This window comes from Narcine bancroftii, chromosome 3 (assembly GCF_036971445.1).
Source record: "Narcine bancroftii isolate sNarBan1 chromosome 3, sNarBan1.hap1, whole genome shotgun sequence".
Classification (NCBI taxonomy): domain Eukaryota; kingdom Metazoa; phylum Chordata; class Chondrichthyes; order Torpediniformes; family Narcinidae; genus Narcine; species Narcine bancroftii.
Genome location: NC_091471.1, coordinates 54,115,313 through 54,128,601, shown reverse-complemented (window position 1 = coordinate 54,128,601; position 13,289 = coordinate 54,115,313). Strand labels below are relative to the sequence as shown.

Here is a 13,289-nt window from a genome sequence, read left to right as displayed (position 1 = left end):
CATGAGGGGAACTTCTTTACTCAGAGAGTGGTTACTGTGTGGAATGGGCTTCTGGGAAAGGTGGTTGAGGCAGGGTCAATTTTGTAATTTGGTTAAGTATATGGATGGGAGGGGGATGGAGGGATATGGGCAGAGTGCTAGTAAGTGGGATTAGAGGAGGGTACTTGGATCAGAGCAGACTAGAAGGGCCAAATTGGCCTGTTTCCGTGCTGTAATTGTTATATGGTTAATATGCAAGAATCAGAATTTGCTGATGCAGTTTATTGTTTTATATAAATATATACTCTCAGTAAACATCCTCACAAAATTCTGTTGACAGGTAATTGAACTGAAACATGAACTCATTTTCTCTTTCCAACACTGCTGACTGATGAGTTATATTGTAGTGGGTTGTGCGCAAGCGCAGCAAAAAGATCTGACACAGCAGGCTGTGAGCTCGTCAAGCACAACTGATTTATTTTGAAGTTCATGCTGCTGCCTTTAAGGACATCTGGACTCCACTCCTCGCATCCTAGAACTCACATCATGTTGACGTAAGCACATACGCATATTTCCAGACTGTACTGGAAGAGAAGGAGACCCGCAATGATATCTTTGCCGTGGCTGCCCCGCTGATCGCATGTGACAAGCTTGGCCGGCTCACCACCACAATATGTCTTTACTTCACATTTTTTTTTAATTTAGTTTTTTTTTGTTGGTTTGCAACATCCAGAGCATTAGTACCTCAAATAATTAAATAAAAGTCAATTTTGCCTGTGATATTGATGTGTCCCAAATATTAAATGAAACAGAAAAAGGACAATGGAGAATCTCATTCTGCCACTCAACTAATAATATTTCCATCTCTATAGTTTCTAATTATGTTTAAGGCTGAATAGATTGCTGTCATTTTTACAAATGACCAAGGTCATATAAATATAATGAAAGAGTACAATCCAGAAGGATCTCATAGCTACTAAAGACTCAAATTGATCATTTTTCATTGCACTGTATCTCAGAAATACTAATATTTAGCTCAGCGAGCCACCTCTGTACTACAAATGCTTTCATTAAAATGAAACTATAAACACTATTTTATTTAATCTCTGCTCATATTTTATTCCTTGTAATTTGCTCATGCTGTATTCTATTAAGGGATGAGAAAAATACTGTTCCATTTATATTTAAATGGACCTTAATGTAAATTAGAAAACATTAAATGTGATAGAAATACAACACGTTATCTATTAGTCTAAAGATAAAATGTCAAAAATAAACATGCTTAAGAGCTATAATAATTTGCTCCAAAAAATGCCAATTAGTTCCAATAATGCACTTTTAGAACCCTGAGAATTATTTTTATTATTTCGCGATATACAAAGATGTTTTGTAACAGTATGAAAGTGAATAATTTTGCTGCATATATTTTGAAACTATCTTTAGGAATTATAAAGGGACTTGGTGCTCCAAAATTTGAAAATAGTTTCATTCGCAAATAGTTCACCAAACAATATCTGGCAATACTGCAATTTACTGTAATCACTGCAAACTTACACAGCAGCACAGAATTTAGAAAATAACAAATTGTCCAATAGCAAAAGAGCCTGCATTTGACTACAAAAATTTGGGACCCTGGAAATAGAAAGGCTCAGGTGACAATAATACTAAACCCAGCTGAGCCATAAAGCTTATGAACATTATAGATTTCATTCACTGGTTTCAGATGAGCTTAACCCGTCAACAGTACAGGTGCTACAATTGGTAATAGCAGTCTTAGATTACATAAGAAGTGGAGGAGAATCAATTTAAATGCTGCAATCCGATTTGCCATACAGTATATTGTACTGGAATAACAACACATCTGAATACAAGCAAAGAATAGGACCAGATCCAGTGCAAAAATCTGATGCAAAACTCCATTGCCACACCCAGGTCAAATTTACTTGCCACAGAGATTGACTGTACCAAACAAAGAATCTTTATGTTTTTAGAAAAAATAATAATAGATTGGAAAAATGAATTACACAAGTTATTTGGTGAAAGTTTCTTATATTTTAAAACACAAAATTAAATAATAATATTCAAAAAACAGTTTAATATATGTTCACTCTCAACTTCGGGATTTCTTGGGCCTCTCTCCTCTTCCAGATACATGTTGCTTGCCACCTCTGCCTATCCCTGCTCCACCTCGCCGTTTCTTCTTCTGTGCCTCCTCTTTCAAAGAGTGTACCCAGAAAGCATCAAAGGATCCAGGAGGCTGGTAACCCAGCTCATTTGTAGACAGATTATCTTTTGACAAGAGAATGCAAATAGCAGGAATGTTTCTTTTTACTGTTAAACTGTCTAACCCTGCCTCAGAAACGATGGGTTCCCAGAGTTCTTCAACCTGTTTATAAAATAATTTGGTAATTTGATGGAGACCTTTCAATCTTCTTTTCATAATTTCCACACAGCTGATGGCTTTGCTGACAGCTTTCCCAGTGCCTGTGAAGAGGATTTCTCTGGTATTGTCTGATTCCATCTTGCCAATGGCGAACCCCATGAGATTTCTTATTTTGCTGCTTTCCTTCACTTTCATCTCAATTGTATCTTTTGGAAGATTGGCAATTGGGTGTGGACAAGCCAGCTCTGTGATTTTTGTTTTGTGATAGTTTTCCATCTCAAGAAACTTTCTGTAATTCCAAACAGATGAAAATCAGAACTTGTAAAGAACTTATATTTAGGATTGTATCAAAGGAGAAGTCTGTAAAAATCAATGCCCTTGACAATCTAAGTTAAAACACAAAAAAAATACGAGCAGGAGTAGGTCATCTGGCATGTTGAGCATTATCTGCCATTTTATAGTCCTCACGGAACCGTTGCTGGAAGAGGTGCAGCGAGGGACTTGGGAGAGCTGTGAATGCTGGAACCAGCTTGAGGGGAGTGGATGGCAAACTAAAGGTTAAACAGAACGGTGGTTGGTGGGAGGAGCAATAAAGATAAGGGGCAGTGTCAAATAAAAAGATGGGTAGCTCAAGATAGAAGTGGGATATAGAGGCTTTAGCAAAAAGAGATTGAGGACGAGCTTGTTTCCAGCAAGGTAAAGCCAGGTAGGATCTTTGTATTTAAATTCGATAGAGTTAATAGAGACAGCAGCTAGGTCAGTGGAATACTCTGAGTGCAGCATGTGGGAAATCTAGGACAGCACAATTGTCCCTGATGACTACACCTGCAAGAGGTGTGTCCAGCTGAAGCTTCTGGGAGACCGAATTAGGGAACTGGAGCTGGATGAACTCCGGATGATTTGGGAGGCAGAGACAATGAAAGAGAGGAACTATCACCCTCAAAATCAGGAGGCAGGTAGCTGGGTGACTGTTAGAGAGGGAAGGAGACTAGGCATACAGTGCAGAGCACCCCTGTGGCTGTTCCCCATAACAATAAATACACTGTTTTGGATATTGTTGGGGAGGGAGAATGAGCTACTAGGGACAAATTATAGTGGTCATGAATCCAGTACAGAGCCTGACCCCTTGGCTCAGAAAGGAAGGTGGAGAAGAGGAGAGCTATGGTGATTGGGAACTCATTGGCTAGGAGAGCAGATAGGAGGTTCTGTGAATGGGATTGAGACTCCCAAATGGTGTGTTGCCTCCCAGGTGCCAGGCTCAGGGATGTCTCTGATCTGATGAGCAGCCAAATGTCATGATCCATGAGGGAACCAATGACATAGATAGGAGTCATGAGGAGATCCTGAAAAGAGAATATAGGGAGTTAGGAAAGAAGTTAAAAGCAGGACCTCAGGGGTGGTAATCTCAGGACTGCTACCTGTGCCATATGCCAGAGAGGGTAGGAATAGGAAGTTGTGGCAGATGATTGTGTGACTGAAGAGTTGGTGCAGGGGATAGTGCTTCAGATTTGTGGATCATTGGGATCTCTTCTGGGAAAGTTCTGATCTGTACAAAAAGGACAGGCTGCACTTGAACTGGAAAGGGACTAATATCATGGCGGCAAGGTTTGCTTGAACTGTTGGGAGGGTTTAAACTAGTTTGCCACGGGGGTGGGAATCAGAATGTGAGTGCAGAGAATAGGGTCGAAGGTTAAAAGCACGATGCCATGTGTTCTGAGTTTGTGAGGAAGGACAGGCAGGGAACAAAACATAAATTTAGGTAGTTAGATGGCTTGAAGTATGTCAATACTATGAGTATTAGGAATAAAGGGGATGAACTCAGAGCTTGGATCAGTACATGGAACTACAATGTTGTGGCCATTACAGAGGCTTGGCTGGAAGAAGGGAAAGATTGGTTGATGCACGTACCAGGGTTTAGGTGTTTTAAAAGGAATAGGATGGGAGATAAGCGAGAGTGGGGGAGCGGAGGAGGGAGGGAGGAGAAGTAGCATTACTGATCAAGGATGGCACTGCAGGGAAGACACTGCAGAGGGACTGCCTACTGAGACAGTGAGGTTCGAAGTCAGAAATAGGAATGGAACAACCAGTGCATTAGGAGTATTCACTAGGCTTCCAAATGGCCCTCGGGACACAGACAAGCAGATAACCAGGCAGAGTTTGGAATGATGCAGGAAATAGAGGGTTGTAGTTATGGGTGATTTCAACTTCCCTAATATTGACTGGCAACTCATGACTGCAAGAGGGATAGATGGGGCTGAATTTGTCAGGTGTGTTCAAGATAGATTCCTGACACAGTATGTGGACCAGCCGACAAGAGGAGAGGCCATACGGGATCTAATTCTGGGTAATGAACCTGGTCAGGTAGTGGACCTTTCAGTGAGGGAGCACTTTGGTGAAAGTGACAAATCCCTGAGCTTTAGCATAGCTATGGATGAGGATAAAATCAGACAGAATTGTTTAATTGGGGAAGAGCTAATTATGATGGGATGAGGCAGGAACTAGTGAGAGTAAAATGGAAACAGATGTTCAAGAGTGAAAGCATAGAACTAATGTGGAGGAAGTTTATGGACTTCTTGCGCTGTATTCAGGATAGGTTTTTCCAACTGGAGCAGAGAAATGATGGTAGGAAAAGTGAACCATGGTTGATAAAGCAGGTGAGGCAGCGAGTTAAGAGGAAAAGGGAAGCACACATTAGATTAAGGAAACAGGATGGGTTCATGAAAAGTATATGTTAGCCAGGAAGGGGCATGAGAAGGCCTTGACATGTAGGATTAAGAAACCCAAGGCATTCTATGTGTATGTAAAGTACAGAAGGATGACGAGAATGAAGATGGGGCTGCTAACAGATAAAGGAGACAACATATGCCTGGAAGTGGGGGAGGTCCTAAATGAATACTTCGCTTCAGTATTCCCAAGAAAAAAGGACATTGATCAGGGTGAGGTCAGAATAGAACAGGCCTGTGTGCTGGATAATGTGGAGATTAAGGAAGAGGAAATATTGGGTCTTAAAAACATCAAGACTGACAAGTCCCTGGGTCGGATGCAAAATACCTCAGATTTCTGTGGGAAATGAGGGAAGTGACACCTGGAGCAGTGGCAATGATCTTAGAGTCCTTTTTGGCTACAGGGGAGATGCCAGAGGATTGGAGAATGTAAATGTAATCACCTTGTTTGAAAAGCTAATAGAAAGAATCCTTGGAATTATAGACCAGTGAGTCTTACATCAGTATTGTGCAAACTACTGGAGAGGATATATGGTTGGTTACTTAGAGCATGGAGGAACAGAGGAACCTTGGGGTCCAAATCCATACATTCCCTCAAGATCACTGCACAAGTTGATAGGATAGTTAAGAAGGCCTATGGGATGCTAGGCTTCATTAATAGGGGGATTGAGTTCAAGAGTAGAGTGGTGTTGTTGCAACTCAACAAATCTCGACTTTCGTCTTTAGAGAATAGAAGGATGGGAAGAGATTGAATACAAGTCTACAAGATTGAAAGGCATAAACAGGCAGCACCCGTTTCCCAGGGCAGGAACAACAAACACCAAAGGACATATGGACAAAGTGAAGGGAGGTTAAGTTTAGGTGAGACATCAGGGCTAAGTTTTTTTTTTAAAATAAAGTTGTGGTTGCCTGGAATACCTTGCCAGGGCTGGTGGTGGAGGCTGAAACATTAGGGGTATTTAAGAGACTTTTAGACAGGACATAAAAGTTGTTACAGGAGAGGGTGGGCTTATTTTTAAGAAATGTATGGGTTGGCACAACAATGAGGGCCAAAGTGTTCTATGTTCTGTAAGATCTTGGCTAATCTGGCAGAGGATCTTGCTTTTCTGACAAAACCCTCATCTCCCCCACTGCAAAAATCTCTGTGCCTTGTGTACATTTTATGAGGTAGCTTCTATTGCTTCCCTGATTAGTGAATTCTAAAGATTCATAGCATACTGCAAAAGCAGTCCTACCTCAACCAAAATCTACTCCCTCCTTTCCCCACCCCCACCCAAATCTTGAGGATTATGTCCCCTAGTTCTCGTTTCATCCACCCGTGGAAATAACTTTCTTACCAATCCTTTTTATAATTTTGTTTCTTCAAGATGCTTTCTCATTCTTCATATTTCCAGCATATAGTCCAAAGCAATTCAGGCTCTTCTCACAGATTAACCCCCTCTTTTCCCAAAATCAACCTGGTGAACCTCATTGCACCATCTCCAAAGTCAATGTATCCTTCTCAAATAAGGAGATCAGAAATACATGCAGTATTCTTGGTGCAGCTTCACAAAATACCTGAACAGCTGCAGTCGAGCCTCACTGCTCTTTAAATTTAGTCTCTCGAGCAACGAGAATCTATTTTACATCTTGATTACCCGTGGCACTTGCAAGCCAACCTTCCTGCACAAGTACTCCCAAGTTCCTTTGAACAACAGCACGCTTCAATCTTTAAAATAATAAATTTACCTACTACTTTTTCTTCCAAAGTGGATGCCTCACATTAATCAACATTGTACTAGAAACATAGAAGATAGGAGCAGGAGTAGGTCATTCGACCCTTCAAGTCTGCTCCGCCATTCAACGAGATCATGGCTGATCTTAAAGTTCAGTACCCCGACCTCGCCTTCTCTCCGTAACCTTTAATACCCTTAAACTGAAGAAATATATCTAATTCCCTCTTAAATATATTTAATGAACCTTCCTCTACTGCCCTCTGTGACAATGAATTCCACAGATTCACCACCCTCTGGGTCAAGAAATTCCTCCTCATCTCGGTCCTAAATGATTTGCCTATTATCCTCAAAGCATGGCCCCAGGTTCTGGATTTTCCCATCATTGAAAATATCCCATCTGCATCCATTCTGTCCAGTCGTGCCAGAATTTTATAGGTCTCTATGAGATCCCCTCTCAATCTTCTAAACTCCAGCGAGTACAATCCCAATTGGCGCAATCTTTCCTCATAAGTCATTCCTGCCATTCCAGGTATCAGCCCGGTGAATCGCCTCTGCACTCTCTCCATTGCAAGAACATCCTTCCTTAGATAAGGTGACCAAAACTGCACATATCTGCCAGATCCCTGCTCGCTCTCTTGCTCAACCTATCTATATAACCTCTCCACAGACTCGACACAATTTGCTTTTCCTCGATTTAGTGTCACCAGGAAAACATAGACACGCAGCATTCAGCACGCCTGGCAAATCATTGATGTAGACCATGAACATTGCAGACCTCGCACTCTGCTTAGCATAAACTGCCAAACATCCAATTATCCCTACTCTCTCCCTTCTATTGGTTAACTAATCCTCTATCCATGTTCATCCTTTACCTTCAACTCCATACATCCTTAAAGTTATTTTAAAATTATTAAAAGTGCTTGTTATATTTTCCTTTTTCCAAAGAGTGCTAATGTTTCTAACTACAGACATTGAGAATGTTCCAATAACTCATTTCAGAAACAACGTGACAACTTATTAACCAATGAAGCCATCTGAATGAAACATAATTCTGTTGTGGGATGCAGGACATATTTCTGGCCTAAAAAAAACAAATTAATTTTGACTCTGCTTCCAATGGCCTTTGAGGTACAGTCAGAAAGACAAAAAAAAAACAGGGCACATAGTTCATCAAATACTCACCAATGCATCATGCACCAATTATTACACAGATCCTACATTAATCCATTTTGTTCTCCCCATATTCCCATCAATTCCCCCATATTTTACAATCCATTTAAGGTTTAATAAACCTTCCCTGAACTACCATCAAGATATTAAAATTCTTCCTCAGAGAAAGATACCAATTCTGAAGGCTGATGAAGATGTGTATTTTTTTTGGCCAGATGGACCTGAACTACCTATGGCTCCTATCTTTACAAATTCCTTTCATTCAACTGCCACCTCATCTCTCCCTCATTTCCACTCAATTGGCCTGTGTAACAAAGGGAAAACTTACTGCAGTCAATTAACATACTGAGGCAGCTCACCATGAGGCAGGCGAACCGGCCCCGCTTGTAAGCCTCATGGCGGGCCAAAATGGCGCCGTCGGGGATTTCCCTTCCTTCCAGCTCGGGGCTCAGAAACACGCGCTTGGGGACCACGTGATGCCCGGGTGACGTCAGGCCCTCCAGCCCAGTTCTCATCAGCCAGGTCCAGGTTGGAAGTATAAGTGCAGCCCAGAAGCCTGCAATAAACAAGTCTGCTCACTGAGCTCAACCCATCTGGTTGTGTGTGTTATTGCAGGAGCAGTGTAGCCGCCGTTACAATTGATGACCCCGACTGGTTCAAACATCTTTGAACCCATCATGAGCGAGCCAGGGATCAGCGCTACAGCCGTAAAACTGCCTGAATTCTGGGTTCAGGAGCCGGAGACCTGGTTTGGCCATGCGGAGGTCCAGTTTCACCTCCAGCAGATTTCGTCCGACATGACCAAATTCTACCATGTGGTCGCTGCCCTGGACCAGGCCACCACCAGACACGTGCTGCACCTTGTTCAGCACCCACACACCGAGGACAAGTATGAGACCATCAAGCGAGTGCTTACCAGGTCCCTCAGACTATCCAGACAGCAGCAGGCCGCTCGGGTGCTGCACCTCGACGCTCTGGGGGACTGGTCCCCAATGGAACTGATGGACGAGATGCTCGTGCACATGGGTGAGCACACCAACTGCCCACTTTTCGAGGGCATCTTCCTCGAACATATGCCCGGGGACTTCCGCCCGCTGTTGGCTCAGGAGAGCTTCATTGACCCGATGGAAGGTCACCCAGAAGGCCCAAGACCTATGGCTCGCACAATTCTCGAAAGGCTCAGTGGTCCAGCAGGTTACGAGCACGACCATGCCAAGACCGCCCCTAGCGCTGCAGTAGAGCACCCGGCCCCTGCAGGGGCCCCCAAGAGCATAACCAAGGCCACAGCATCTGCTTCAGGCCTCTGCTTTTACAACCAGCCAAGGCCTGGAAGTGTCATCAGCCCTGCTCGTTCCAGGGAAACGACCAAGCTGGCCGCTGTTAATGGCTGCTGCGGCTGGCCAAGGACATAGCCTCCACTACCTGCTGGACTCAGTGAGCAGCCTGCATTTGCTCGTTGACACTGGAGCCCAGATCAGCGTCATCCCAGCCATCAAATCCAGGAACCGACCTCGTGGTCCTCCCCTCCGATTGGCCAATGCAACAGCAATCTGGACGTATGGAGACAAGACAGTCCACTTCCAGATCGGCCAACAGAATTTCGCGTGGAGGTTCACTGACTCGTCCCTCCTGACTGCCATCCTGGGTGCTGAATTCCTCCTCGCACACGGGCTTCTGGTGGACAATCGAGGTGGGCGACTGGTAGACGCCCATACCTTCCAGGCCATTCGCCTCGACGCTGCCTGCTTGTAGCAACCGCAGATGGCCACGATCAGCACGCCCAGAGATGAGTTCCAGCAGATCCTGGATGAGTTCCCGACAATCCTCAAGCCACAGTTCTCCGCTGCCTCGCCACGCCACGGGGTGTTCCACCACCGGTTCACGCCTGGATGAGTTCCCGACAATCCTCAAGCCACAGTTCTCCGCTGCCTCGCCACACCACGGGGTGTTCCACCACGGGTTCACGCCAAGGCACGCCGACTCCTGCCTGACAAGTTCCAGGTAGCGAAGGAGGAGTTTTTGCACCTGTTGGAGTTGGGGATTATTCGCCGGTCCGACAGCCCGTGGGCCTCACCGCTCCACCTGGTCCAGAAAGCCTCCAGTGCCTGGCGTCCCTGCGAAGACTATCGACGGCTCAACGAGGCAACCATTCCTGACTGTTACCCCATGCCTCACATCCAGGACTTTACGGCCAACCTGCACGGCGCGAGGGTCTTCTCCAAGGTTGACCTGGTGCGCGGGTATCACTAGATACCAATGCGCTCTTAGGACATACCCAAGACGGCCATCACCACCCCCTTTGGTTTGTTTGAATTCCTGCGCATGCCGTTCGGGCTCAAGAACGCTACACAGACCTTCCAGTGCCTCATGGACTCTGTGGGCAGTGACTTGGATTTTGTCTTTATTTATTTGGACGACATCCTCGTCACCAGCACGGATCGGATGCAACACAAGGCCCACCTGCATTCCCGTTTCTCCCAGCTGGCCAACTTTGACCTTACCATCAACCCTGCTTAGTGCCAGTTCGGGAAAGAGTCCATGCAGTTCCTGGGCCATACCATCATGGCCGAAAGACCCACGCCCGCCGCTGCGAAGTTCGCCAGTATCAGGGAGTTCCCATGCCCGGACAGCCTCAAGGGGCTGCAGGAGTTCGCAAGTATGGTCAACTTTTACAACCGCTTCATCCCGGGAGCTGCGCGCATCATGCAGCTGCTGTTCGCCCTCATTGCAGCCAAGCACAAGACGTTCGTTTGGAACCGAGAAACGCACTACATTCGAGGCCACCAAGGAGGCCCTGGTGAAGGCCGCCATGCTCACCTACCCACACTCCGACCTGCATGTGGCACTCTCTGTCGATACCTTTGCCACAGCCATCGGTGCCATCCTGGAGCAGCAGGTGAATGGACATTGTAAACCACTGGCATTCTTCAGCCGCCTGCTTCGCCCGCTCCAGAACACAAGTATAGTGCCTTCAACCGCGAGTTACTGGGCATGTACCTGGCAGTGCAGCATTTCCGCTCTTTTTTGAAAACCCCTCACCACAAACTCCTCATCCAGGCACATGCGATGGCAAAGGATCCCTGGTCGGCCCGTCAGCAGCATCACCTCTCTTTTGTGTCGGAGTTTACCACTGACATTTGCTACAAGGCGGGGAAGGACAATATGGTTGCCGATGCACTCTCGCAACCAGCCATCTGCGCGCTGATGCCCGGCCTCAACTTCAACCAGCTTGCCCGGGACCAGGAAGCTGATGAGGAGATGAGGACCTTCAAGACCACCATCACCAGCCTGCGGTTCTGAGACCTCCCGACTCCGAGCGGCGAAGGCACCATCCTGTGCGATATCTCCTTGGGCATCCCGTGGCCAGTGGTTCCCCAGCAGTGGTGCAAGGAGGTCTTCCGTCACATCCACCTTTCACATCCGTCCATCAGGTCCACGGTCCGGATGGTGGCAGAACGGTTCGTATGGCATGGGCTGCGGAAGCAGATCGCGGGCTGGGCCAGAACATGCACTCATTGCCAGGCGTCCAAGGTGCACAGGCACACCAGGGTGCTTGTACAGGAGTTCGAGCACGTCCTGGAATGGTTCAGCCATGTTCACGTGCCCTTACCCATTTCCTGGGGCAACCGTTACCTGTTTACGGTGGTGGACCGCACCACTCGCTGGCCTGAGGCGATCCTGATGCCAGACGCCTCCACCGACTCCTGCTCCTGAGCCCTGTTGCATGGTTGGGTCACCCGGTTTGGCGTCCCAGCTCACTTCACCAGCACTTGAGGCACCCAGTTCACATCTGCGCTCTAGGCACAGCTCGCCAACAGGCTGGGGATACAGCTACACTGCATCACGGCCTACCACCCGCAGGCCAATGGACTGGTCGAACGTGTGCAACGCCACCTTAAGTTGGCACTCATGGCCTGCCTCACTGGTCCCAACTGGACGGACGAACTGCCTTGGGTGTTCCTGGGCATCTGCTCCACTCCCAAGGAAGATCTGCAGGCGTCTTCAGCTGAGCTGGTCTACGGTGCACCACTGGCACTACCTGGTGAGTTCGTCAACACACCTCACAATCCTCAGTGGTCACCACATGAACTACTTCCTCACCTCAGGGCACGCTTGGACTCCCTCGAACCCTCACTGTCGCCAAGGCATGGCACCCACCCGGCCCACATTCCTGGCGAGCTGCTTTCCACAAGAGTTCATTTTCGCTCGGTGGGGCCTGACCACGGCACCTCTGCAGCAACCATACAAGGGGCCGGACAGGGTTATACAGCGTTCCGGCTTGACGTACATGGTGGATTTGGGCGGCAGGCATGAGCTGTTTACCACGGACAGGCTGAAGCCAGCGCACCACGATCCCACCGAGCCCACGGCCATTGCCCAGCTCAAGAAGCGAGGCCGTCCGACAAAAAAGAACATTTGTGCCAGTTCTGGGGGGCCTGTGTGGCGGTTCAACACAAGGCAGGCGAACCGGCCCCGCTTGTAAGCCACGCGGCAGGGCAGCTGGCCAAAATGGCGCCCTCGGGGGGTGGGGTTTCTCTTCCTCCAGCTCGGGGCTCAGAAACACGCGCTTGGGGACTACGTGATGCCCGGATGATGTCAGCGCCCTCCAGCCCGGTTCTCAGCCAGGTCCAGCTGGGAGTATAAGTGCAGCCCAGCAACCTGCAATAAACTAGTCTGCTCACTCAGCTCAACCCGTCTGGTTGTGTGTGTTATCACAGGAGCAGTGTAGCCACCACTACAATACCAACCTGGAGGGAGGGTTCAAACCCAAAACATCTTTGTTACATAAGTGACCAGCATTTTGTGTTTTTACAAAAGACCAATCTGTATGTTCTGGGGATGAGTGGGAATTGATGCACCAGGAGGAAACACAATCACAGAGCAGGCAACCTGCATTAAAGATCTAAACTGAATTCTGGTCCATGGATCTGTGAGGAAACCACTCTTCCAATTGCATTACCATTCCTGCAAAAGATTCATACCCCATTGAGAGAGAAAAATACACAATCATTGACCACGTCCATTTTTGTTTCACAAAAGGAACCACCTCCTCCACAACTAGCATGTCAGCACTCCTGAAGTTTTCGTTTCCATCAAATCCTATTGACTGCACCATACCACCATGCCTACAGAGGAGTTTAATTAACTTTCCCTGAATTACTCTTACATTCTTCCCAGAGTTTTCGAGCCAGTTGAACCAGAACTACGCCTCCTTACCTCTCCCTCTTTCCACTGCCCGGTGTAATAAGTACCTGGACCTGGACCTGGACCTGGATGAGCAACAAGGCGGCGGACAAACTCGCTTCACCCCCGACGCCG

The 13,289-nt window shown here is 46.9% G+C and overlaps 1 protein-coding gene across 2 annotated transcripts; it reads right to left on the bottom strand.

Annotated features, from left to right (window-relative positions):
• Positions 1-436: 436 nt before the first annotated feature.
• LOC138756108 (ribonuclease P protein subunit p25-like protein) lies at positions 437-13,288 on the bottom strand. 2 transcript variants are annotated; one of them, XM_069922761.1, is made up of 2 exons: positions 13,188-13,288; positions 437-2,651 (listed from the first exon to the last, which is right to left on the bottom strand). In XM_069922761.1, exon 2 carries the CDS (start codon positions 2,636-2,638, stop codon positions 2,090-2,092), a length of 549 nt encoding a protein of 182 aa, XP_069778862.1. In that variant the 5' UTR covers positions 2,639-2,651; positions 13,188-13,288; the 3' UTR covers positions 437-2,089. The 2 variants fall into 2 exon arrangements, with proteins under 2 accessions (XP_069778862.1, XP_069778863.1); XM_069922762.1 differs by having other exon boundaries at positions 13,223-13,288.
• Between the last annotated feature and the right edge of the window lies 1 nt (position 13,289).